At 40.2% G+C, this 24993-nt stretch overlaps 1 protein-coding gene across 1 annotated transcript in view; it reads right to left on the minus strand.

The window, feature by feature from the left end:
- adamts3 (ADAM metallopeptidase with thrombospondin type 1 motif, 3) overlaps positions 1-24993 on the minus strand; it is a 325580-nt gene that overhangs the window by 242116 nt on the left and 58471 nt on the right. Inside the window, exon 5 of the mRNA XM_088336583.1 lies at positions 8302-8307. Coding sequence (XP_088192709.1) covers positions 8302-8307 — 6 coding nt within the window. The remainder of the gene's footprint in view (positions 1-8301; positions 8308-24993) is intronic.

The following is a 24993-nucleotide window of genomic DNA, read 5'->3' on the forward strand; positions in this document are numbered from 1 at the left end:
CCCTAACTCAAACGATCAGAAACAGGAGCACAGAGTGACACAGAATGATTACCTAGTAGATTGAACGATGACCAAAACGCCTCAGCGACGAGACCCATAAATGACGTGAGTTAACAAAGCTTGGCATGTGAGAAGAAGTAGATTCAGCAATGAACTCGCTCAAGGAAGACAGCATCCCGTCAGAACTCGTACAAAATGGCGGTAAACCAATTCTAGACATCTTGACAAAGATTTGCAAAAAGATCTGGCAAAAGGCCAGTGGTCATCTGCAAGGACAAAATCGTTAGTCATTATTCTACCAAAGAACTACAGAACCATCAGTCTCATCAGCCATGCAAGTAATGTTATGCTAAAGTTCCTACAGAACAGACTGAAACCACAGGCTGAAAACACCCGTGCCGAACAACAGCCAGGTTTTAAGGAGGGAGAGAGCACCACGGAACAGATTTTTAGTCTGTGCCTCCAATGCGAGAAGTTTCAACGACACCAAAATAAACCTCTGTCGGGTCTTTGTGGATTTCGAGAAGGGGTTTGACAAGAGTATGGTAAGACACCTAGTGGGCCACTATGCGAAAGTACAACATGGCCCAGAAAATAGTTCAGTCCATTGAACAGATGCCAGGTTGCATTCTCTCGCTGACTTTATATGACATATTCCTGGAGAGGATCATAACCGAAGCACTGAACCAACATGAAAGTAGAGTCAGCATTACATTTGCTGATGTTATTGACGGACCGGCAGGAGAAAAACAAGAACTCAGAGATTTCTTCCAACAGGTATCATCATAAACAACACCATCAACCACCAAGAGCGAGAACTTATCCCCAAATGTAAATATCTTGGAGGTGTCATATCAGAAATGGGGTCAGAAACAGAAATCAGGACCAGGATAGCAAAATCCACACCTTGCCAGACCTAAACCCATTTGGAGGGTCAGAAACATAGCAGTGAAATTAAAGATCAAACTCATGCTCTATGCTTGCGAGACATGGACTCTCCCAGAAAAACTTGAAAAGAAAATTCAGGCCACGGAGACATAATCCTACGGGAAAATTCTTACGTCGCCGATGTGAAAAACAAAGAGGTGTGAAACACCATCAGAGGACCCTACGAAGAATTGTTGTCTACTGTGCACAGACGGACACTTCAGTGGTATGGTCACGTCACATGATCATCAGAACTGCCCAAGATTATTCTCCAGGGAACTGTCCAAGGGGGCAGAAGGAGAGAAAGGTCTAAAAAGAACTGGGACGACAACATTAAGGAATGGACTGGTGCTAATTTTGCCACGACCCAAAAACGGTCCAGGAACCATCAACAGTGGAGAAGGCTGTCCAAAGTTGCGTCCACAGGGGTGCGACTCAGGCAGTTAAGTGATCTGTAAACCATAATCTATATTATATATATATATTTCATGTGACATGATTATATTCTAATATAGGGTTGCACCATATATTCTACCATATTTTACATTATTGCAATATTACTTCTTACCAGGCTTAACACCCTATGTCCCATCTGATACTGTTACCGATACAGAAATCTATACCAATACTGATCTTTAACCAATCCAGTTATTTTTGTCAAACAAAAGGTTAGAAATTACAGTAAATTGTTTTATAATTTGACTGTTATGGATCTCTATATTTAAAGCCACAGAGATTAATAGTTGACCACTAGATGGCACTGCGTTGCGAGGTACGAGCAAGTCCCAGTGGCACAATTCAGTGTGGCAGCTTGGGACTGGAAAAACATGGCAGAGACTCAAATGGGGATTCCACTATGTAAAGGATATAAACATTTCTCAACCGAGGATTTTTTTTATAATATTGGTATAATTGTTAATGTATTTTTGTCTAGTATTCAAATTAAGGTTGTTGTTTTTTTTTTTTACAAAATGAACGTTTTTCTGAACCACTGGGAGGCACTAAATATTGCACACTGTCCCTTTAAGTTCAACCAGGTAAAACTGCTGTTTTCATATCCATACTAGCCTTTTTTTAAGATATTGGCACAGCAGTGCCAGTCGATACTGGTATATGAGTGACCATTTATGAACCTGGAAACAAAAATTAAAGTAGTGGTAAATTGCCTTTGAATATACGAAATGTGTGGGGGAAATATGTTGGGATATAAAGGTGTTTCTTTGAAAACAGGAATGGAATGTACTAGTAGTATCTGAACGATTATCGGTATTGGTACCAATCAGAAACATTTTGTATCAAACAAATCATATTAAGTCATGTTTATTAATATAGCCCCTAATCACAAGGAGTCTCAAAGGGCTGCACAGACTATTGCAAACCACATACTATTATTACACCATCCCCGATCTAAAACCTACATGAGGGCAAGGAAAAACTCAAAACCTCAGCATGAGGAAATTAAGAAACCTTGAGGTAATCACCCTCAAACATGCCTCGTTCGTGGAATGAATCCCGATTTTTTTCCCAATAAAAACAATTCCACGATTCCAATTCACTGCGCCATCCCGACTCAGTTTATTTCAACATACAGACGCTCCCCTACTTACAAACATTCGAGTTACGAACAATGGTACATACAGGGATTTATTTCGGCCAGTTTTTACCACAGAGGAGGAAGAAGCCTAACTCTTGAAGCTCATCTTCCAAAAGTAAGTTAAACTTCACTTTATTTATGTTTATACGGCATGTTATTTTATGAAATGTTTATTTTTTTAATACAAAACAATACAGGTTACTTATACAATCCTTAATCATAATTATATAAACCTTAAACATACAAACTATAGCACTGAAGCAACTTACTGTCAGGACCAGAACGGAGACAGGACCCAATCGCATGACGTTCTCACACAAGCCTTTGTTTTAAGGGAAATGGGGAGTCATGCACGTCAGGCAGACGGTCTGGTGTGGAAAGACCGGAAACAAGAGACTGACGAGAACGATTCCAATTCATCGAGTTGATACCGGACAGATGAGGTCAATACCGCACAGGACGGGACAGATAAAATAGATAACGAATCAGGATATCGAAAATAAACAGGAGAAACTAAACGGGAACATAAACTGGAGAAAATAACAAACAGACGGAAACAAAACTGAACCCGAAATTGAACCGGACAAAAATAAACGGGAACAATACCGGACCGGATATACCAACAGGAAAACAGGACCGAGTCAGAACCCTCGTCTTGTGGGCAGAAGTTCGTTTGACAGGCTGACAAAGGAAGCAAGAGAGCGCTGAGCTTAATATAAACAGAAAGCCAATCTCTCAACGAGCTGCAGCTAACGCCACACGGGCGGGGCCACTTGGGCACCATGGCAACCGTGACACACACGGGCGCGGCCAGTCGGGCGCCACGGCAACCATGACACTTACTTACAAATTCGACTTACAAACGAGCGCACGGAACATATCGTACGGACATATTGCAATAGGTCGCCGCGTATCTGAAGAAATCGCATTGCATCGCACCGTTCCGCGTATCCAGGCGGCCTAGGAAAATTAAAAATACCGATTTCACGCGTCGACTCTGATTTATTTTCCGGTGTTAATGATGCAGACACGGGTGGGGGGGGTTCTTATCGACACTTTCTATCCGCCGCCGGCTGGAAAACCTCCGCCGCTTCATTTATTTCCAGCATCGTGTGCAAAATAAACCAAGCCTTTCCGATGACTTCTGACCCGGCTTAATTGGCGTCGCGTTACAATGGAGAATCCGTCCTCGCCGACCCCGAGTAAACTTCTACATATTTAACTCGATAAAAGTAAATTGCAGGTAAAGGTTTTGCCGCACACATAATGCATTCTTATATAGCGCAAGTCCGCCGCCGTGTACGAGGCGGATATCTTTATAGGTACGGAGAGAATTACCAAGCCGGAATCTGGCGGCTGTTATCGCCAGATGCCGAACCGACGCCAGTATTTCATTAAATAAAGTCAGGCGGCAGACGTTTCAGTAAATTACTTCGCAAAGTGGATTTCCTTGGACACGGTAATACATCTTTGCGCTTAGGCAACTATAGATATGAAGTGTGTGGGGGGGGATACAAGCTGGAAAGCTCTACTTTAGCAAAACATTCTGAGAAACATTTGAGCTTGTTTCGGTAAATCAGTCATCCATCAAGATCATATTTTCCAGTTTGTTGTTTTCTTTGTCTGTTACTCAGAAAAACAATTACCGTAAATTCCGGACTATAGAGCGCACCTGATTATAAGCTGCACCCACCACATTTCAAGAGGAAAACCGATTTTGTACTTACACAAGCCGCACCCGTATATAAGCCGCATGCGCCCACATTAAAACATGTAACACAATCACAAAGTTGGCCTAAAACCAGGCTTTGAGTCCCGCGATTGTAACTGAATATAAAGTACACAGTCCAAAAACCACAGCCGGCAAAATGAACGGAAAATGATACCGGTACTTAACGTTTGATGCAGACCTGCAGAGTCCGGGTACCCGTTGAAACTAATCCAAGGAATAAAAAGTCTATATTTCCAAAGGTAAGGGTGGGAAAAATATATATCCACTATTGTCCGCTGCGACAACAGGTCTCACTCACCTTTACCCCACTCCCCGTCAGCCCTCTTTTTTAATTCGCAAAACATATCAGAATAAGTGTCTCAAATAAATACATTACAAAAATATACAGGTGCAAATACATATTATACATCAGTTACACATATTTACAATGAAAGACGGTGTGTCTTTTTTTGTAAATATGTGTAACCATGTATAATATGTATTTGCAACTGTATATTTTTGTAATGTATTTATTTTAGAGATTTATTCTGTTATGTGTTCTACGAGCGAATAAAAAGAAGGGGCGGAGCATACGCGGGCTGATAGGAAGTGGGGTAAAGCTGAGTTACCGGTAGATCTGTCTGTTGTCGCAGCGGACAATAGTGGATATTTATTTTTCCCACCTTTAACTTTGGAAATATACATTTTGTTACAGCTAAATGAATAATGTGATTATCAAAGTAATGAGGGGACGATTAAATAATAAAACTAATAGAGCTGGAAAACCCATGCTATTGTGACTACATATTTAGTGAAACATTTGTATCGTCTAACAATTGAAAGCATTAAAATATTACATTATCAAATAGTCTTGTACAGAATTTCAAGTCAAGTCTTTTGTTTCTCACATTCTCCGTCTTTCTCTCCCTCCCTTTTCTTTCTCCCTCTCTTTCACTCTCTCTCTGTCTCTTTTTTTCTTTTTTGTTCCAATTTGTCTCTTTCTCTCTCTGTCTTTTTACCTTCTTTTATTCTCTCTCTTCCTTTTTCCTTTACTCTCTCTTTTCTCCCTTTCTCTCTTGCTTTCCCCTTCTCTCAGTTTCCCAAAGATTTGATGGGGAATGGATCTGTGAGATACAGGCTCAGCAGGGGTTACTTGTGAGAGTTGTTAGCCGCTGTAAGCCGGACCTGTTCTAACGCTATTCCTTTCTGTCCCGACGCCGCCTCAGTCTCTTCCCGGACTCGATAACAATCCAGGATCCACCCGGTGATGATCAGCATTTCTTTGCGCTCTTCTGTTCTATTGAATTGATGAATTCATTTTACTAGCTGTCACCGGGCTTCACAGTTGTTTTGGGTGGGCACATTGACTTGTGCGCCTGCCCTGCTGTTTGATTGACAGCACACAACAGCCTATCATAGTCGTGCATAAAGTCATTCCCACCAAACAGACACACACACACACAGCCCCCCGCCACCTGCCCCTGCGATAGCATTTTCTAAGTGTTGTCTGCTGCCAAACACAATGCACAATGAAAATCGGCAAAGTATGCAAACCGCAAAAGGTAAAATGTGATCCAGAGAGGGATTACTATACTCCGTATTATATCCGAAGTTAATGCAGGACATTTACAACCTTCACTGCCAAATGAATTACCGTATTTTCAGGATTATAAGGCGCACCATAATGTAAGGCGCTACAGTGGGAATGTCAACAAAACAGTCAGATATTTCAGTCAAACTTATTAACCCCTTAACATTCCGACGGCTCGCAAAGAAGCAAATACGTGTCTCAGACACGTACGGATGCGGTGTCTGTACGATGTCACCAATCACTCAGATGCGTCATTCCACATATCATTAGAACGGTCAAACATTTAGGGATCAAGAAATGCCAACCATTTCTTAGTTTCTATTTTCTTTTTCCCTGCCAACCGTGTGGACAGCAAAGGAAGAATTTAATTGTGCAGGGAAGTGTGGTTCTTTACTGTGCATATGACAATAAAGAATTTGAATTGAATTGAATTTAAAAATAGACTCGTCACAGAAATATCAAGATCAGTCTAAAAAAAGATACTGGGAAAATATAAAGCCAGGGTAGCTCACCAAAGTCGTCTTGCAGCCATCACCTTCAATAATAATACGTAACCATGGTCTCTCACATCCGTGAGTGTAGTAAACCCAACCGTTTAAAATATTTACTTACTCCAAAACACACAATATGCCGATAAATAAAAGAAAAAAATCAGAGAAGCATCTGCATCAATAGACGTTGCTTGTTGCTGCTACCTGTCTGTTTAGCCCCATAATTCCTGTTTACAAATACAGACTCGTAAAAAACGATTTCTCCATGCCGTAGAGCAGGGGTCGGGAACCTATGGCTCGCGAGCCATATATGGCTCTTTCGATGAGTATCTGTGGCTCAGAGACAAATTTGCGTGCAAAAATTCTCCATCTTGTTCAAAACTTGAAAAGTCTATTCAACTCAGGTACACGCAAAGCCAAACCAATATCAAATAAGAGAGCATTACTTCACAGTATATATAGGGCACGTTTTTCACTACAATTTACAGTCAAGGTGTCACACAAAAAAAGGGGGAAAAAACTCGTTTTGGCTGTACAACGCTAAAGAATCCTTTCTATAAAAGTTCACTATATAATCTGTGTTCAGTGTTCAGATACCTTATGATGAATCCACAGAACTGTAAATACGCCAAAACACCGGAAGAGAACTTAGTCATTTGATTGGGTGAGTGGGAGGGATGGGTGGAGCTATGCAAAAAGTGCAAGCACTCCCTCCCATCTCTCGCCCCACTCCGTATGCGCCAAAAGTAAGCACATCAGGCTCCCTGTTTGCAGAATGTTGTCACGTTTTTACAAAACAACTGCTTGCATCTGGTTTTGAAACCAATATGTATGAAAAAAAAGGGTCAAAATGAGTTGAACCGATCTTGAGTAATTGCAAGAAAGAGACAAGTTTAAAGTGGTATGTTTGTTGATTTTGGGACAGGGGCTCTGGCATTATTCTCTTTTCATAATTTTTATCAAATCATCAAAAATAAATGTGCTGAAGACTAAGCTTTTGTCTGGGGCGCGGGTTTAGCAATTTAGTAAATTTGTCTCATAATATATGGTGTGGCTCTTTCCCAAAATAAAATTAATATTTTTTGCTTTTATGGCTCTTTGAGTCCAAAAGGTTCCCGACCCCTGCCGTAGAGCAACCTAACTTGTAACTCACATATTTTTCGGCCAGGTGCAAGCTTTTATTACCCCGCTTTAGCCTTTATGAGCATGTAAATGCTAAAAAGGACCCGCCTCCTTTACCCCCTAAATAACTTTAGCCAATAGTGACCGATTCAAATGATGATTGACACATTAGTTAGGAAATGAAACGCCGTATATGTACCCAGCATACACCGCGCACTACTTCGCCTACGGGGGAAAATCGAGTCGGCGGCTGCTTGCCTTAGCTGCGAGACCATCCAACTCAATATTGATCCCTTTTTATGTTCTTACTTTCTCTCTCTAATCCTTTAGTTCGCCCCCTGAGAGTTGTTTTTCTACCATGTGTCCCCCGAGTAAACACGAGGTTGACACTAATGTGTTTGATAACACACGGTTAGATGACCTGGGGAGGGATGGGCACCACCAGGCTGTACTTAGCCAGGACACACCACAGGAAATGGTGCCCCTACTCATGGTTTACAACGCCCATACATGGTTTTTCCTTATACTTCTGACCAATGTTCCCTCTAAGCTGCGCGCGTGCGCAATCGCGCAATGCCCTCACATTCTCAGCGCACAAGAAAATCTAGCCAGCGCAATGTTCCCTTTAAGCTGCGTGTCTGCGCAATTGCGCACTACCCAGAGCTTTTCCGCGCACAAGAAAATCTAGCCAGCGCACAAAAATCAGGGTTCGAAATTGCTAATTAAGAAGCGAATTAAGTCAAAGTTACGGTGCATGAAGGTCAAAATACACGGGTTCCCCTGACGCTGTGTTCTAAATGCAGTATTTTGAAGTCGAGTCGAAGGAGAACGAAGTTGAGTAAAGTTAGTAGAGTTTTTCGAGAACCGGCTTCTTCGGCTCGGCTCACTAAAAGGAACCGGCTCTTTCGGGTCCCAAACGGCTCTTTATGTTGTTTTTGCTTCTTTCATCCCAACATGACCAAATATTATGTAAAATTGTGCACAAAATGACTTAAAGGAAGGGGGGAAATAGAACAAAAAAGAAAAAAATACCAAAATGAAAAAGTAGTGAAAGGTTGAGGAAAAAAAGAAACGAAAGGAAGAGAAAAAAAGAAGGAAAAAATCTGAAAAAAAGGCAGAAAAAAGAAAAGAAACAAAGGAAAAAAAGTAAATAGAGATCAAAAAGAAAAAAAGTAACAGCTCGGAAAAAATAAACACAATGAGATTTTTTTAAAGGAATTTAAAAAAATAGAAAAAAACAGGAATAAGAAGAAAAAGTTTGTGTTGCATTCAAATAATTTCCAATTAAACCGAGTCAATCTTGTTGCCAACATTGTACTTTCACTCAAAAATGTGATTAAATACAGTTCTGTATCGTGCAACCGACTCAATGAGCCCCCAAAAATGTTAGTATTATGCGACAAAAGATGCCAGGAAAAAAAAGAAATGCAAATCTTGTGAAAGAATTGTTGTAAAAACAAATGACGTTTGTAGGCCGTACAACCTTTGCAATAATACATGAGTCAATCCATTCAAAAGTGAAATTTTTTTTTGCATTGCTGGAAACTCAGCAAAATGTAACTTGATGTCAAGTTTTGGACAAGTTTGATAATGATTTAGTTGCCACACTTGGGATTGCTGTCGCTCACTGTTGTTTCAAGCGTTGCTCACCGACTTTGTGTGAACGCTCCGGCCCGTAAGGAAAATTACAGGGAATATTGCTTCTGACATTTATTTCCCAATAACCTTTAAAAGAGGATTATGACATTCCATATCTACATCTGGCTATATCTCATGTTGTCATGCCGTTAAGCTACTGGGAGAAACTTCAAAATAAAAGCATGAGAAGGCGAAGCTTTGAAAAAAAAATCGAGTCAGTACCTTCAGCTGTTCACACAGAAAATACATTTCGGATCAAGCGAGTCCAGGTGCCACTGTACTCAACGCGTGATTCCGAAGTCCACGTTTGTATTTTTTTTCTGCCGTCTCACCAAATTCCTCCGCCCTCGGGCCTCCCCCGCTCTTAGCTTAGCACGGCCGTGCGACAAATATAAATCAGGGTTTTTCCTTTGGAGCGTGACCACCAGGAGCAACTTTTGCCGAGACCGGCCTCAGAGCGCCTTCCAGATAACGCCGGATCGACGCGACCCCCAGACATTCGGTTTCTCCCGTTCGTATAGTATTTCCACTGATGTGTGAAAACGGGCCCTTGTCCTTTTTTGAATTTATATCGCCATGACAACCTCCGCTCTGTCTCATTAAAGTGGAAAGTTCATGGTGTCATAGAGTATTACCCTCCAGGTTTTGCAGTTTCGGCGTATCTCGAAATGTCTATGCCATAACGTATAAATAGGTTTTCAGCAGGGTTGGGTAGGGTTACTTTAACTGGATTACATTCAATGACTTTTGGATTACTCCAATACCAAATATGCTAATAAAAGACAAAAGAAACTAAATAGGAATAAAATGATGACTCACAACACGTGGTAAGCTTTCTCTCCTGGCTTTGATCCCTTTGATCTCCGGCAAAACGAACATCAAATGCGACAGAAACAAAATGAAAATACCGTAAATTCCGGACTATAAGCCGCTACTTTTTTTTTTCAGCCCTGCGGCTTATTCAGTGAAGCGGCTAATTTATGGAATTTTTCTAACGGCCACCAGCGGCTCAGGAGTCTAAAAGGTAAGATCAAGACTAGTAGAATATGTGCGCCAAGAAAGACTGCAATCGCCAAGTTTTAGTATATTTTTTCTGCAAAGTTAAGGTACGCTTCGGTTCTGAGGAAGATACTCTTGATGATGATTGTTATGAGAAGTTGAAGACGAGCTACCGTGAATTTCTCATCTACGGAATGCTTTTTCTTCACAGGTATGTTTGATACATTGCGAGCGTGATCCTACTAGCGTGTTGGTACCTTTCAAAGGCACGATTTGGGATGAAAGTTATATTATTATTATTAAAGCTTTGAAAACTCTCTCAGTGTACCGTCTTTCTTTGTAAATATGTGTAACCATGTATAATATGTATTTGCAACTGTATATTTTTGTAATGTATTTATTTTAGAGATTTATTCTGTTATGTGTTCTACGGACGAATCAAAAATAAGGAGCGGAGCAAACGCGGGCTGATGGGAAATGTGGTAAAGCTGAGTTACCGGTAGATATGTCTGTTGTCGCAGCGGACAATAGTGGATATATATTTTTCCCACCCTTAACTCTGGAAATATACATTTTGTTTCCTTGGATTACTTTCAACGGGACCCTGACTTTACAAGTTTGCATCATACTTTAATTACGGGTATCATTTTCTGTATGTGATGTCATCTGTGGTTCTGAATTTGTGTACTATCTATGTAAAGGGGAGTCCATTTTTGCAGGGGAGTCCAATTTAGGCACAATCCGGAGATGGAATAAGAGCTTGCTCTGTCCACTCCACGCATCGGCCCGGTATTGCGGTACCTCCGGGAACGGTGCATTTGCAATGATCGCAGCAAGGCTTTAGGGCTAGGACCTTAGCTTGGCCATTTGGCTGAGAGTAAGTGTCCCGGCTCCTAGGCTTTGTAGCGTATTATGAACTGAACGATAACGGATAATGGATAATGAATAACGAAGATAGAACAATAACCCTTAAAAACCCCAAAACCCCTATGAAGTCACAATTGTGGAACTTACAGCCTGGCCGGGTTAAACTTGTGACTGTGTCGCAAGCTTTACTGCGGGCGCCCGCGGCTTATATAGTGATTTGCTACAACTTCAAGCAGTGACAAGCACTTCACCCAAAAATTCAAATACTTTTCAACCCTTGAAAATTCCTGCATTTTCAAGGATTTCAAGCACCTGTACGTACTCTGATTTGAAACTCAAGACCGAAATACAGTTTTCTTTGGTGTTACAGAGTCTGAAGAAACAACGGCCTCCCAAAAAACAAGCTGATGTCACTCTGAGGAGGCAATTACCAGTACCGAAGACTCTTGATCAATATTCGTCCAGTGGAAGCGCATGACGACATGTTTCGGATCTCCTAATGCGGTCAAAACACATTTCGACTCGACGCCCGGCTGGCTGCCAACTGATACCTCGCGTTGCTGTTTCGTCTTCTCGCGCCCCAGAAAAAAAATCGTTTTGTCTTTACCGTCTGACAGACGGTCGGCAAAACCACCGACCATCTGCTTGAAGGTCAGTGAACCGACTGACTGGCGGGTTTCTTTGCCACTTGAGAATTTCTTCCACTCTTCCAATATTTGAGGTTGTTTAAAAATGTCTCAATTTTTTAAGGATAAATCACAGTTTTTTTCGATTATGATAACATGTCATCAGAAATACACACCAAACATTCTTAGCATGGTCAATGGCTATTTTGGCTGATTTTAATACAAGATCTACTTCCGTGTTTCGGGGTCCATTTCCAGCAACCAGTACTCCTGTATTCTCATAGTACATTGTGCCGTAGCAGTAGATAGATAGATAGATAGATAGATAGATAGATAGATAGATAGATAGATAGATAGATAGATAGATAGATAGATAGATAGATAGATAGATAGATAGATAGATAGATAGATAGATAGATAGATAGATAGATAGATAGATAGATAGATAGATAGATAGATAGATAGATAGATAGATAGATAGATAGATAGAGAAAGAGACAGAGAGAGAAAGAGAAAGAGAAAGAGATAGATAGATAGATAGATAGATAGATAGATAGATAGATAGATAGATAGATAGATAGATAGATAGATAGATAGATAGATAGATAGATAGATAGATAGATAGATAGATAGAGAGAGAGAGAGAGAGAGAGAGAAAGAGAGAGTAATAGAAAAAAGATGTAAAGTGACAGACAGACAGACAGACAGACATGAAGTGAGAGAGAAGGAGAGAGAGTAATAGAAAAAAGATGTAAAGTGATAGATAGATAGATAGAGAGAGAGAGAGAGAGAGAGAGAGAGAGAGAGAGAGACAGACAGACAGACAGACAGATAGAGATGAAGTGAGAGATAAAGAAAAAGAGAGAGTAATAGAAAAAAGATGTAAAGTGACAGACAGACAGACAGACAGACAGACAGACAGACAGACAGACAGATAGATAGATAGATAGATAGATAGATAGATAGATAGATAGATAGATAGATAGATAGATAGATAGATAGATAGAGAGAGAGAGAGAGAGAGAGAGAGAGAGACAGACAGACAGACAGACAGACAGACAGACAGATAGATAGATAGATAGATAGATAGATAGATAGATAGATAGATAGATAGATAGATAGATAGATAGATAGATAGATAGATAGATAGATAGATAGATAGATAGATAGATAGATATGAAGTGAGAGATAAGAGAAAGAGAGAGAGAAAGAGAGAGTAATAGAAAAAAGATGTAAAGTGACAGACAGACAGACAGACAGACATGAAGTGAGAGAGAAGGAGAGAGAGTAATAGAAAAAAGATGTAAAGTGATAGATAGATAGATAGATAGAGAGAGAGAGAGAGAGAGAGAGAGAGAGAGAGACAGACAGACAGACAGACAGACAGATAGAGATGAAGTGAGAGATAAAGAAAAAGAGAGAGTAATAGAAAAAAGATGTAAAGTGACAGACAGACAGACAGACAGACAGACAGACAGACAGACAGACAGACAGACAGACAGATAGATAGATAGATAGATAGATAGATAGATAGATAGATAGATAGATAGATAGATAGATAGATAGATAGATAGATAGATAGATAGATAGATAGATAGATAGATAGATAGATAGATAGATAGATAGATAGATAGATAGATAGATAGATAAATGGATACTTTATTCATCCCTGTAGGGAAATTCACACTTCCAGCAGTATCATTGTGTTGAAAGATAAAATAAAAGATATAGAATACAAAAAATACCCAATATAACGTGTTGATATATAGTATTTAAATAGTGCTACGGAAAATACACACTGTAATAAAAATAGGGTAATATGCAATGTGGGGGTGGGGTTTAATGTGGGCTTTTACTCCCCCGGGTGGAGTTAAAGAGCCTCATGGCATGAGGAAGAAATGATCTCCTCAGTCTGTCCGTGGAACAAGACTGTGACAGCAGTAGTTCCAACTTGCAGCACTGCAATCGTCTTGTCTCCCGATGCCGCCTCAGTCCCTTCCCCGGACCTGATAACAATCCACGGAGCACACGCTGGTGATCACCATATCTTTGCGCTCTTCTGACTTTCCTAAAAATCCGATGTATTTCATTTCATTGTCACAAGCTGCTAAAAACTAGCAGTCGCCATACTCCGCAGTTTTGGTGACTACATTGACTTGTGCGTCCGCCCCGTTGTTTGACTAAAAGACTACACCAGCCTATCATAGTCTTACCCACCCAACACACACACTGTCAGAACCAGAACAGATACAGGACCCAATCGCGTGACGTTCTCACACAAGCTTTTGATTTTATGGGAAATGGGGAGTCATGCACATTACGAAGCCGGTCTGGCGTGGATGGACAGGACGCCAGACACCGACGAGATCGATAACGAATCAGGGTACAGAAACTAAACAGGAGAAACTAGACGGGAACCAAAACTGGAGAAACTAACCAACAGGACAAAAAATAGACGGAAAACAAAACCGGAACCCGAAATTAAACAGTACAAAAATAAACGGGAACAATATCGGACTGCAGATATCACAGGAAAACAGGACAGAACCCATGTCTTGTGGGGCAGAAGTTTGTTGACGGGCTGACACCGAAGCAAGAGTGCGCTGAGCTTTATATACACAAAAAGTCAATCTCTAAACGAGCCGCAGCTGGCACAACACGGGCAGGGCCAATTGGGCACCATGGCAACCGTGACACACATGGGCGTGGCCAAGTGGGTGTCATGGCAACAATGACACACACATACAACTGGCCCTTTTGATAGCCTTTGCTTTCTTCTGGTGCAGAAGACAATGCACGATGAACTGATATCAATGACAATAAACACAATTAGATTCGAAATCCGCAAAGCAGTGAACCGGCGATCACCAAAGAGCGAAGTAGTAATGGATTACTGCATTGAGCCCGACCCGAAATGTGACAAAAATTGTGCTCTATTGCTATGAACTTTATCCTTATCTGCACCGCTTATCCCCAGTAGGGTCGCCGGGGTGCTGGAGCCCATCCCAGCTATCTTCGGGCAGTGGGCAGGGGTGGGGACACCCTGAACTGGTTGCCAGCCAGTCACAGACAACTCACTCGCTCATTCACACCTAGTGACAATTTAGACCGGCCAATAAACCTGACGTGCATGTTTTTGGAATGCGGGAGGAAACCGGAGTACCCCGGAGGAAACCCACGCAAGCAGGGGGAGAACATGCAAACACCTCACAGGTAGCTGGATTTGAACCCGTGACCTCAGACCTGTGCTACGCACGCGCTAACCACTGCGCAGCCGTGCCGCCGCTACAAACCACCTGTTTACAAATAGTGCTCTTACATGGCGAGGCAGAAACATAGATTTACACTATATATGGATGGATTTAAATGTGGCGTTAGGCCATGGGGGAAGAAAATAATCACCCAATATACAAAAAGTGTTTAAGCGAGTAAACTTGGGTTTGCTTGTATAATTCATTATGGTATTACGATTCCCAGAGTGCCTTGAGGACTAAAAATATCCCACTGCTCATGTGCACAAACAGTAAAATGAAGACTAAGACAACAATTGCAATCGGTTTACTGTGTTCACAGTCGTACTAAGACTTTAATCAAATATCTGTGGGGCAGTGTGTAATATTCAGTGCTTCCGAGTTCGGCTACTTCCTCCTCCGTGGTAGAAAGTGGCCCAAAAAAAAGCGATCCGACCATTTTCTCAACCGCATCAAGCTTTCTTATTCCACTCATGTCTTCTTCTAACTTGTTGTTAAAAATTTGAATTGCCTTTTTCTTACTCTTCAACAAATAACCTAGCTTTGTCTTTTTCCTACGAAAACCAGCATTTTTTTAAAATTTGTGACCAAAAATGAGTGTTTTCTTAAACAAAACCGACCTCTTTTTTATTATTAGTAGTTTTTTTTTTTTTAATGAAACCTGTCTGTCGATTCAATTTATTGTCAGAAGCTAACGTTTTCTTTTAATTGGTCAAATTATGTTAAATTTCAGTTTTTCTTACTTTTTTTTTCTTTCTTCAGTGTTATTTTTTGTATGTTGAAGGTTTATAAAAGTATGTTTAAGGCTTGTTTAAGTAACCTTTATTGTTTTGTCCTAAAAAAAACATTTCATAAAATAATATGCTCTATAAAGATAAATAAAGTTGAGTGTAATTTACTCTTGGAATATGCGCTTCAAGAGGTCCTCATCTGTGGCCGAAAAAAAAGCGTTCCGACCCTTTTCTCAACCGCATCAAGCTTTCTTAGTCCACTTTCATTTCAAAAGAAATGGCTCGCCTTTTCTTTACACTTCACACCAACCATATTGAATGGATGCCCGAATTAATAAACAATATAAATGTCAAAGTTCTTAGCGCGCTGGAGATACAGTATAGAATGTTTACACATGAACTAGAAAGAGGAAGCAGATTACTTCTTCGGGGTGGATGCTGAGTGAGCTCTCACAGCGCCACACGCCGGTAGTGGCAGAAAAAAGTACTACAGTGCTGTCCTGTACTCGGAAAAAGGTGCACACAATACAAAATCTCACTAACAGCAATGTTCGAATATTTTTCCACATCCCGAAAAAATGATCGGATCTACCGTTTTTCGTAAGTCGTAATGATTTGAATAATAGGCAAAAATACCGAAACTATCAAATGTTAACTTAAAATCATACGTCGAGAAATGTGTAACTTGCTGCTACGCTGTTCTCTGCGGCACTGCTGTTCGTTCGCATCAGAGAACACAGTGCCATCTAGTGGTCGAATATCACAGTTTTTTTTTCGATTATAACATGTAATCAGAAATACACACCAAACATTCTTAGCATGGTCAATGGCTATTTTAGCTGTTTTTAATACAATATATACTTCCGTGTTTCGGGGTCCATTTCCAGCAACCAGTACTCCTGTATTCTCATAGTACATTGTGCCGTAGCGATAGATAAATAGATAGATAGTTAGATAGATAAATAAATAGACAGACAGACAGACAGACAGACAGACAGACAGACAGACAGACAGACAGACAGACAGACAGACAGACAGACAGACAGACAGACAGACAGACAGAGAGAGAGAGAGAGAGAGAGAGAGAGAGAGAGAGAGATGGATAGATAGATAGATATAGAGAGAGAGAAAGAGAGATAGATAGATATAGAGAGAGAGAAAGAGAGAGAGAAAGAGAGATAGATAGATAGATAGATAGATAGATAGATAGATAGATAGATAGATAGATAGATAGATAGATAGATAGATAGATAGATAGATAGATAGATAGATAGATAGATAGATAGATAGATAGATAGATAGATAGATAGATAGATAGATAGATAGATAGATAGATAGATAGATAGATAGATGGAGAGAGAGAGAGAGAGAAATGTATAGACAGATAGATAGATAGTTATAGAGAAGGATAGATACATAGAAAGTTATAGAGCTAGATAGATAGATAGATAGATAGATAGATAGATAGATAGATAGATAGATAGATAGATAGATAGATAGATAGATAGTTAGATAGATGGAGAGAGAGAGAAAGAGATAGATAGATAGATAGATAGATAGATAGATAGATAGATAGATAGATAGATAGATAGATAGATAGATAGATAGATAGATAGATAGATAGATAGATAGATAGATAGATAGATAGATAGATAGATAGATAGATAGATAGATAGATAGATAGATAGATAGATAGATAGATAGATAGATAGAGAGATGGAGAGAGAGAGAAAGAAACAGAGAGAGAAAGAGATGGATAGAGATAGATAGATAGATAGATAGATAGATAGATAGATAGATAGATAGATAGATAGATAGATAGATAGATAGATAGATAGATAGATAGATAGATGGATAGATAGATAGATAGAGAGATGGAGAGAGAGAGAAAGAAACAGAGAGAGAAAGAGATGGATAGAGATAGATAGATAGATAGATAGATAGATAGATAGATAGATAGATAGATAGATAGATAGATAGATAGATAGATAGATGGATAGATAGATAGATAGAGAGATGGAGAGAGAGAGAAAGAAACAGAGAGAGAAAGAGATGGATAGAGATAGATAGATAGATAGATAGATAGATAGATAGATAGATAGATAGATAGATAGATAGATAGATAGATAGATAGATAGATAGATAGATAGATAGATAGAGACAGAGAGAGAGAAAGAGAAAGGTCGAAGCACACATATCGACTTTCCAGACTTTGTGGAATATTTTTTCCCTCCACTGATAAACACGAGAAAAATTACGGGGAGATTCCACGAGGATTAGGGGGAATTAATAAATCAATGGGGGATTTCAGGAATTATTGGCCAATGGAATGTGGTTGCAATACATCACAAGCAAATTCAACATAGGGAATTTATTTGCACACTGAGATGGCTTACTAGTGATTATATTGTTTAACATATTTTATACATCAGTACATAATATTCGAAGGACCTGGGGTGCATTTTATACCAGGGGTGTCAAACTTATTTTAACTCGGGGGGCCACACCGTAGAACAAACATTCTCTCAGGGGCCAGACTAGTAGATTAAAGAGAAAGAAAAAGCGATAAGAGAAAGAGAGGGAGAGAAAAAGAAAAGGTGGAACAAATAAACAGAGAAAAGGAGAAAAGGAGAAGAAGAAAAGAGAGAGAGAGAGAGAGAGAGAGAGAAAAGAGTCTGAGAACGTGAGAAACAAAAGAGATTAAAATAGAAATAGTGAGAGAGGGGGAAAGAAAGAGAGAGAAAGAAATCCAAAGAAAAATAGAAAGAGAGAAAGAGACAAGGAGAAAAAGGGAGAAGGGGGAAACAAAAGAGAGTGAAAGAGAAAAAACAGAGAGAAAAGGATAAAAGGAAGAAAGAGCAAATAAGGTAAAACGACACAGAGAGAACGAGAGGTACAAAAAAGAGAAAAAGAGGGACAGGGAGAGTGAAAGAGAGGGATTGAGAGTGATAGAAATGGGGAAGAACAGAGGGAGAGAGAGAAAGAAAGAGAGAGAAAAGAGAGAAAAGGAAAAAAGAAAGAAAGAGAAAGCAAAATAAGTTAAACGACACAGAAAGAAAGAGACAAAGAGGCACAAAGAAGGCGAAAAAGAGAGACAGGGAGAGTGAAAGAGAGGGATTGGGAATGATAAGAAAGGGGAATAAGAGAGAGAGAGGGAGAGAGAAAGAGGGAAAAGAGAGAGAAATGGAAAAAGGAAGAGAAAGCAAAATAAGGTTAAACGACACAGAAAGAAAGAGACAAAGAGGCACAAAGAAAGAGAGACAGAGAGACAGGGAGAGTTAAAGAGAGGGATTGAGAGTGAGAGAAAAGGGGAAGAACAGAGGGAGAGAGAGAAAGAAAGAGAGAGAAAAGAGAGAAAAGGAAAAAAGAAAGAAAGAGAAAGCAAAATAAGTTAAACGACACAGAAAGAAAGAGACAAAGAGGCACAAAGAAGGCGAAAAAGAGAGACAGGGAGAGTGAAAGAGAGGGATTGGGAATGATAAGAAAGGGGAATAAGAGAGAGAGAGGGAGAGAGAAAGAGGGAAAAGAGAGAGAAATGGAAAAAGGAAGAGAAAGCAAAATAAGGTTAAACGACACAGAAAGAAAGAGACAAAGAGGCACAAAGAAAGAGAGACAGAGAGACAGGGAGAGTTAAAGAGAGGGATTGAGAGTGAGAGAAAAGGGGAAGAACAGAGGGAGAGAGAGAGAGAGAAAGAGGGAAAAGAGAGAGAAATGGAGAAAGGAAGAGAAAGCAAAATAAGGTTAAACGACACAGAAAGAAAGCGACAAAGAGGCACAAAGAGGGAGAGAAAGAGACACAGGGAGAGTGAAAGAGAGGGATTGAGAGTGACAGAAAAGGGGAAGAACAGAGGGAGAGAGAGAAAAAAGAGAGAAAAGCAAAAAAGAAAGAGAAAGCAAAATAAGTTAAACGACACAGAAAGAAAAAGACAAAGAAGTACAAAGTAAGAGACAAAGAGGTACAAAGAAAGAGAAAAAGAGAGATAGGGAGAGTGAAAGAGAGCGATTAAGAGTGAAAGAAAAGGGGAGCGAGAGAGAAAGAGAGAAAGAGAGAAAGAGAGAGAGGGAGAGAGAGAGAGAGAGAGAGAGAGAGAGAGAAAGAAAGAGAGAAAAGAGAGAGAAAAATAAAAAAGGAAGAGAGAGCAAAATAAGGTAAAACAACACATAAAGAAAGAGACAAAGAGGTACAAAGAAAGAGAGAAAGAGGGACAGGGAGAGTGAAAGAGAGTGATTAAGAGTGAGAAAAAAGGGGAGTGAGAGAGAAAGAGAGAAAGAGAGAGAGAGGGAAAGAGAGAGAGAGAAAGAAAGAGAGAAAAGAGAGAGAAAAGAAAAAAGGAAGAGAGAGCAAAATAAGGTAAAACAACACAGAAAGAAAGAGACAAAGTGGTCAAAGAAAGAGAGACAGGGAGAGTGAAAGAGAGTGATTAAGAGTGAGAAAAAAGGGGATTGAGAGAGAAAGAGAGAAAGAGAGAGAGAGAAAGAAAGAGAAAAAAGAGGGAAAGGGAAAAAAGGAAGAGAGAGCAAAATAAGGTAAAACAACACAGAAAGAAAGAGAAAAAGCGGTCAAAGAAAGAGAGACAGGGAGAGTGAAAGAGAGGGATTGAGAGTGAGAGAAAAGGGGAGGAAGACAGAGAGAGAGAAAAAGAGAGAGAGAGAAATACAAGTACAGCATTTATGAGAGACACCTGGCAACATCAAGTGGACATATTTCAACCTACAGCTCCTTTCAATGTGGGCACATGAGGCTTACGGTCAGGTGCGGCTTATGCATGTACACAATTTTTTTTCCTTTAAAAGACCATTGAGTGCGGCTTATAATCAGGCGCGCTCTATAGTCTGGAATTTACGGTAAATCATTTCGCATACAAGTCGCAAATGATGAAAAAAAAACTGCGATTGAATAGGGTACAGTGGGACCTCGCTACTTTGTGGTTCGACGTTCGCGTATCTAAAAAAAAATAATAAAAAAATTAAATTAAAAATAAAAATTAAAAAAAAGATATTTATTTATTTATTAAAGCATTTTTGAAGGAGTGTCGCTGCTTCGTAATTTCACTTTCGCGGGTTCAGAGCTACGCAGGTCTAAAAAATAATGATAAAATAAAATATATTTTTTTTAATTTTTATAAAAAAAGGCGCAGATTTTCACTTTTTGCGGGTGGTTTTGGTCCCCATTAACCGGGTCTAAAAAATAATAATAATAAAAAATTTAAAAAAAAAAAAAAATTGAAGGGGCGCCGCTACTTCGAGGATTTTCACTTTTCGCGGGTGGTCTTGGTCCCCATTAACCGCGAGAACCGAGGTCCCACTGTACTATCATTCGTAGAACATACAGTAGCCTAAGAAAAAGGGAATAAGGACATTCCCAATCGTAGCCGTTCCCAACCTCATCAACCCCGCGCAGAAAAAAATATTTTCTTTTTTCCCCGAAGAAGAAAGAAGGTGCCGAGCGCCGATTAACAGCTCGCCCGGTGTAATCCCTTCGCCGGCGCGCTGTTTGCTTGGCTTGGCGCGCGCTAGGACGCGCGTTTGTTTTCCGGGCAAACAAGACACGCCGCGCGGCTTTTATGCTTCCAGCAGCGCCGGCGCAACGCCTGCAACTCAACACGCGGGGAATAAAATAATACAAATCAGAATAAAATAATCACAGCCAGCGTGAACTCCCTGAAAAGAGTATCTAGAGTATCTAGACTCTAGAAACAGGGGTGTCAAACTCATTTTAACTCGGGGGCCACACGATAGAACAAACATTCTGTGGGGGCCGGACTGATAGATTAAAGAAAAAAAAAGGGACAAAAAATAAGAGAAAGAGGGAGGTAAAAGGAGAGAGGGCGGGACAAAGAAAGAAAGAGAGGGAGAGAGCGTGAGAAACAAAAGAGAAAAAGTCTTGAGATAGGGGGGAAAAAGAAAGGGAGAGGAAAAAGAAATCCAAAGAGAAATAGACAGACAGAAGGAGAGAAAAGAGAAAAGAAAGGGTATGAAGAGAGAAAGAGAAAAGAGAGATAAAGAAATAAGAGGAAGAGGGAGGGAAAAAAAGAGAGGGCGGGACAAAGAAAGAAAGAGAGAGAGGGAGAGAGCGTGAGAAACAAAAGAAAAAAGTCGTGAAAGAGGGGGAAAAGAAAGGGAGAGGAAAAAAGAAATCCAAAGAGAAATAGAAAGACAGAAGGAGACAAAATAAAGTGCAAAGGGTAGGAAGAGAGAAAGAGAAAAGAGAGATAAAGAAATAAGAGGAAGAGGGAGGGAAAAGAAGAGAGGGCGGGACAAAGAAAGAGAGAGAGGGAGAGAGCGTGAGAAACAAAAGATACAAAGTAGTGAGAGAGGGGGAAAAGAAAAGGAGAGGAAGAAAGAAATCCAAAGAGAAATAGAAAGACAGAAAGAGAGAAAAGAGAAAAGAAAGCGCAAAGCGTTTGAAGAGAGAAAGAGAAAAGAGAGATAAAAAATAAGAGGAAGAGGGAGGGAAAAGAAGAGAGGGCGGGACAAAGAAAGAGAAAGAGGGAGAGAGCGTGAGAAACAAAAGATAAAAAGGTGTGAGAGAGGGGGAAAAGAAAAGGAGAGGAAGCAAGAAATCCAAAGAGAAATAGAAATACAGAGGGAGAGAAAAGAGAAAAGAAAGCGCGAAGGGTATGAAGAGAGAAAGAGAATAGAGAGATAAAGAAATAAGAGGAAGAGGGAGGGAAAAGAAGAGCGGGCGGGACAAAGAAAGAGAGAGAGGGAGAGAGCATGAGGAACAAAGGATAAAAAGTTGTGAGAGAGGGGGAAAAGAAAAGGAGAGGAAGAAAGAAATCCAAAAAGAAATAGAAAGACAGAAAGAGAGAAAAGAGAAAAGGAAGCGCAAAGGGTTTGAAGAGAGAAAGAGAAAAGAGAGATAAAAAAATAAGAGGAAGAGCGAGGGAAAAGAAGAGAGGGCGGGACAAAGAAAGAGAGAGAGGGAGAGAGCGTTAGAAACAAAAGATAAAAAGTTGTGAGAGAGGGGGAAAAGAAAAGGAGAGGAATAAAGAAATCCAAAGAGAAATAGAAATACAGAGGGAGAGAAAAGAGAAAAGAAAGCGCGAAGGGTATGAAGAGAGAAAGAGAATAGAGAGATAAAGAAATAAGAGGAAGAGGGAGGGAAAAAAAGAGAGGGCGGGACAAAGAAAGAAAGAGAGGGAGAGAGTGTGAGAAACAAAAGATAAAAAGTTGTGAGAGAGGGGGAAAAGAAAAGGAGAGGAAGAAAGAAATCCAAAGAGAAATAGAAATACAGAGGGACAGAAAAGAAAGCGCGAAGGGTATGGAGAGAGAAAGAGAAAAGATAGATAAAGCAACAAGAGGAAGAGGGAAGGAAAAGAAGAGAGGGCGGGACAAAGAAAGAGAGAGAAGGAGAGAGCGTGAGAAACAAAAGATAAAAAGTCGTGAAAAACGGGTCGTAAGCCGGGACGTGAGAACAAAAACGCGGTCGGGATCATAAACAGGTCGTAGCCGGAGACAAACGGGGAGATCAGGAACAGACGGGTGGGAAAAACGGGTGCAAAAGCGGGACAGACGGGAGTCAGGGTAAAAGCCTTGTAACAACAGAAGTGAGCTGACGGACTGACAACCGGAGAGTGAAAGGAATGGGCTTAAAAAGGGACAGGGAACCAATCATGTCGCCTGCAGCGGGCACAGGTGATGCTAATCAGTAATCATGACACCCTGCCCACTGCCCGAAGATAGCTGGGATGGGCTCCAGCACCCCCGCGACCCTACTGAGGATAATGGATGGATGTATAAAAGACTTGATTTCATAGGACATGCATTTACATTATGACTGCTTTCACCACTAAAATGAATTCATTCATTTATAAATAAAATCATATGCAGGGTTATCTACTGTATATTTCCTACTATAAAGTGTAATGGATTTTAAGGCCTTAACTGGTAATAATAGTATTTTGCCATATATATCTCATACATAAGGCACCCTAGCCTTATAAGCGACGTCAATAGTCATACTTTATTCGTTGAAAAAGAAAAAAAAGGCAATAATAGCTCCTATCACTGAACCAAAGGCTATTTCGAATGGATTATCATGAGTCAGTCATCGCCATCATCATCACGGTCGTCAATAGCAGCGAGAACAGCTCGGTTTTTTTCCCTCTACCAAAGAATCGACGCCGAGCTCCGGTTCGGAATATTTAATAGCGCTGACATTAATTGCGGGAACGTGAGCAGTCGATAGGAAAGGTCGCCCCGGTTTGGAGAATTGTTCAGTCCCTCCGCGTCAAATCATTTGAATGTCGAGGCAATCCGGGACTGTGACTCGGGGATAATGGATCTCGGGAACCCACCCAAAAGTGGAGATAATGAGACTTATTATTGGATTTGATATTGTGCATGGGAATGACTGGAAAACTAGAAAATATATCTGACAGGCGTTACAAAAACGATGGAATTGCTATCGGATCGGTTAGCTTATTGTCGTTAGCATGTGAAATTATGTGAGAGGCCGTTTGAGAAGTCACTATACTCTCATACAGACACAGTCGTACTACTATACTCTCTTCTGCTTACTACTGAAAGGTAAATGATTCACACTACTATACTCTCTCACACACATAGTTGTACTCCCATCTACACTACTATACTCTCTCGCACATACTACTATGCTCTCATACACAAGCTACTCTGCTTTCACGCACATGCTACCATACTCCCACATACTTTTATAGACTCTCAAAACACGCTATTACATTCTCTCTCACACATATTTTTATACTCTCATACACACTACTACACGCTCTCACGAATACAACTATCCTCTCATACACAAGCTACTATGCTTTCACACATACTACTATACCCCCACGCACTAATATAGACTCTCAACTTTCACTGAAATTTTTCATCACACAAACTACTTTAGACTTTCACACACACTATTGTACTCTCACACAGACACACACTACTCGACTCTCTCACACAATGTTGTACTCTCATACGTATTACGTTACTCTTTCACTTATACTACTATCCTCTCATACACAAGTTACTATGCTTTCACACACATACTGCAATACTTCTAAACTCATGGTACTATACTAACACAAATACACAAACTACAATAGACCTTTACACGCATTACTATACTGTACTCTCTCACATATATTGTTGTACTATCATACACACTTCTATACTCTCACACATGGTACTATACCCCAACAAATACAAACTCTACTATGGACTTCCACACACTCTATTATACTCACACACACACACTACTATACTCTCTCACAGATATTGTTGTACTCTTATACGTACCACTTTACTCTTTTGCACATACTACTATCCTCTCATACACATGCTACTATGCTTTAACACACATACTACTATACTCCCATGCACATGCTACTATACTCCCACAAATACACCCACTACTATATTATCTCAAAAACAATACTATTGACTTTCACACACACTATTAAAATCTCACTAC

This window comes from Urocampus carinirostris, chromosome 5 (assembly GCF_059441175.1).
Source record: "Urocampus carinirostris isolate Australia breed hairy pipefish chromosome 5, RoL_Ucar_1.0, whole genome shotgun sequence".
Classification (NCBI taxonomy): domain Eukaryota; kingdom Metazoa; phylum Chordata; class Actinopteri; order Syngnathiformes; family Syngnathidae; genus Urocampus; species Urocampus carinirostris.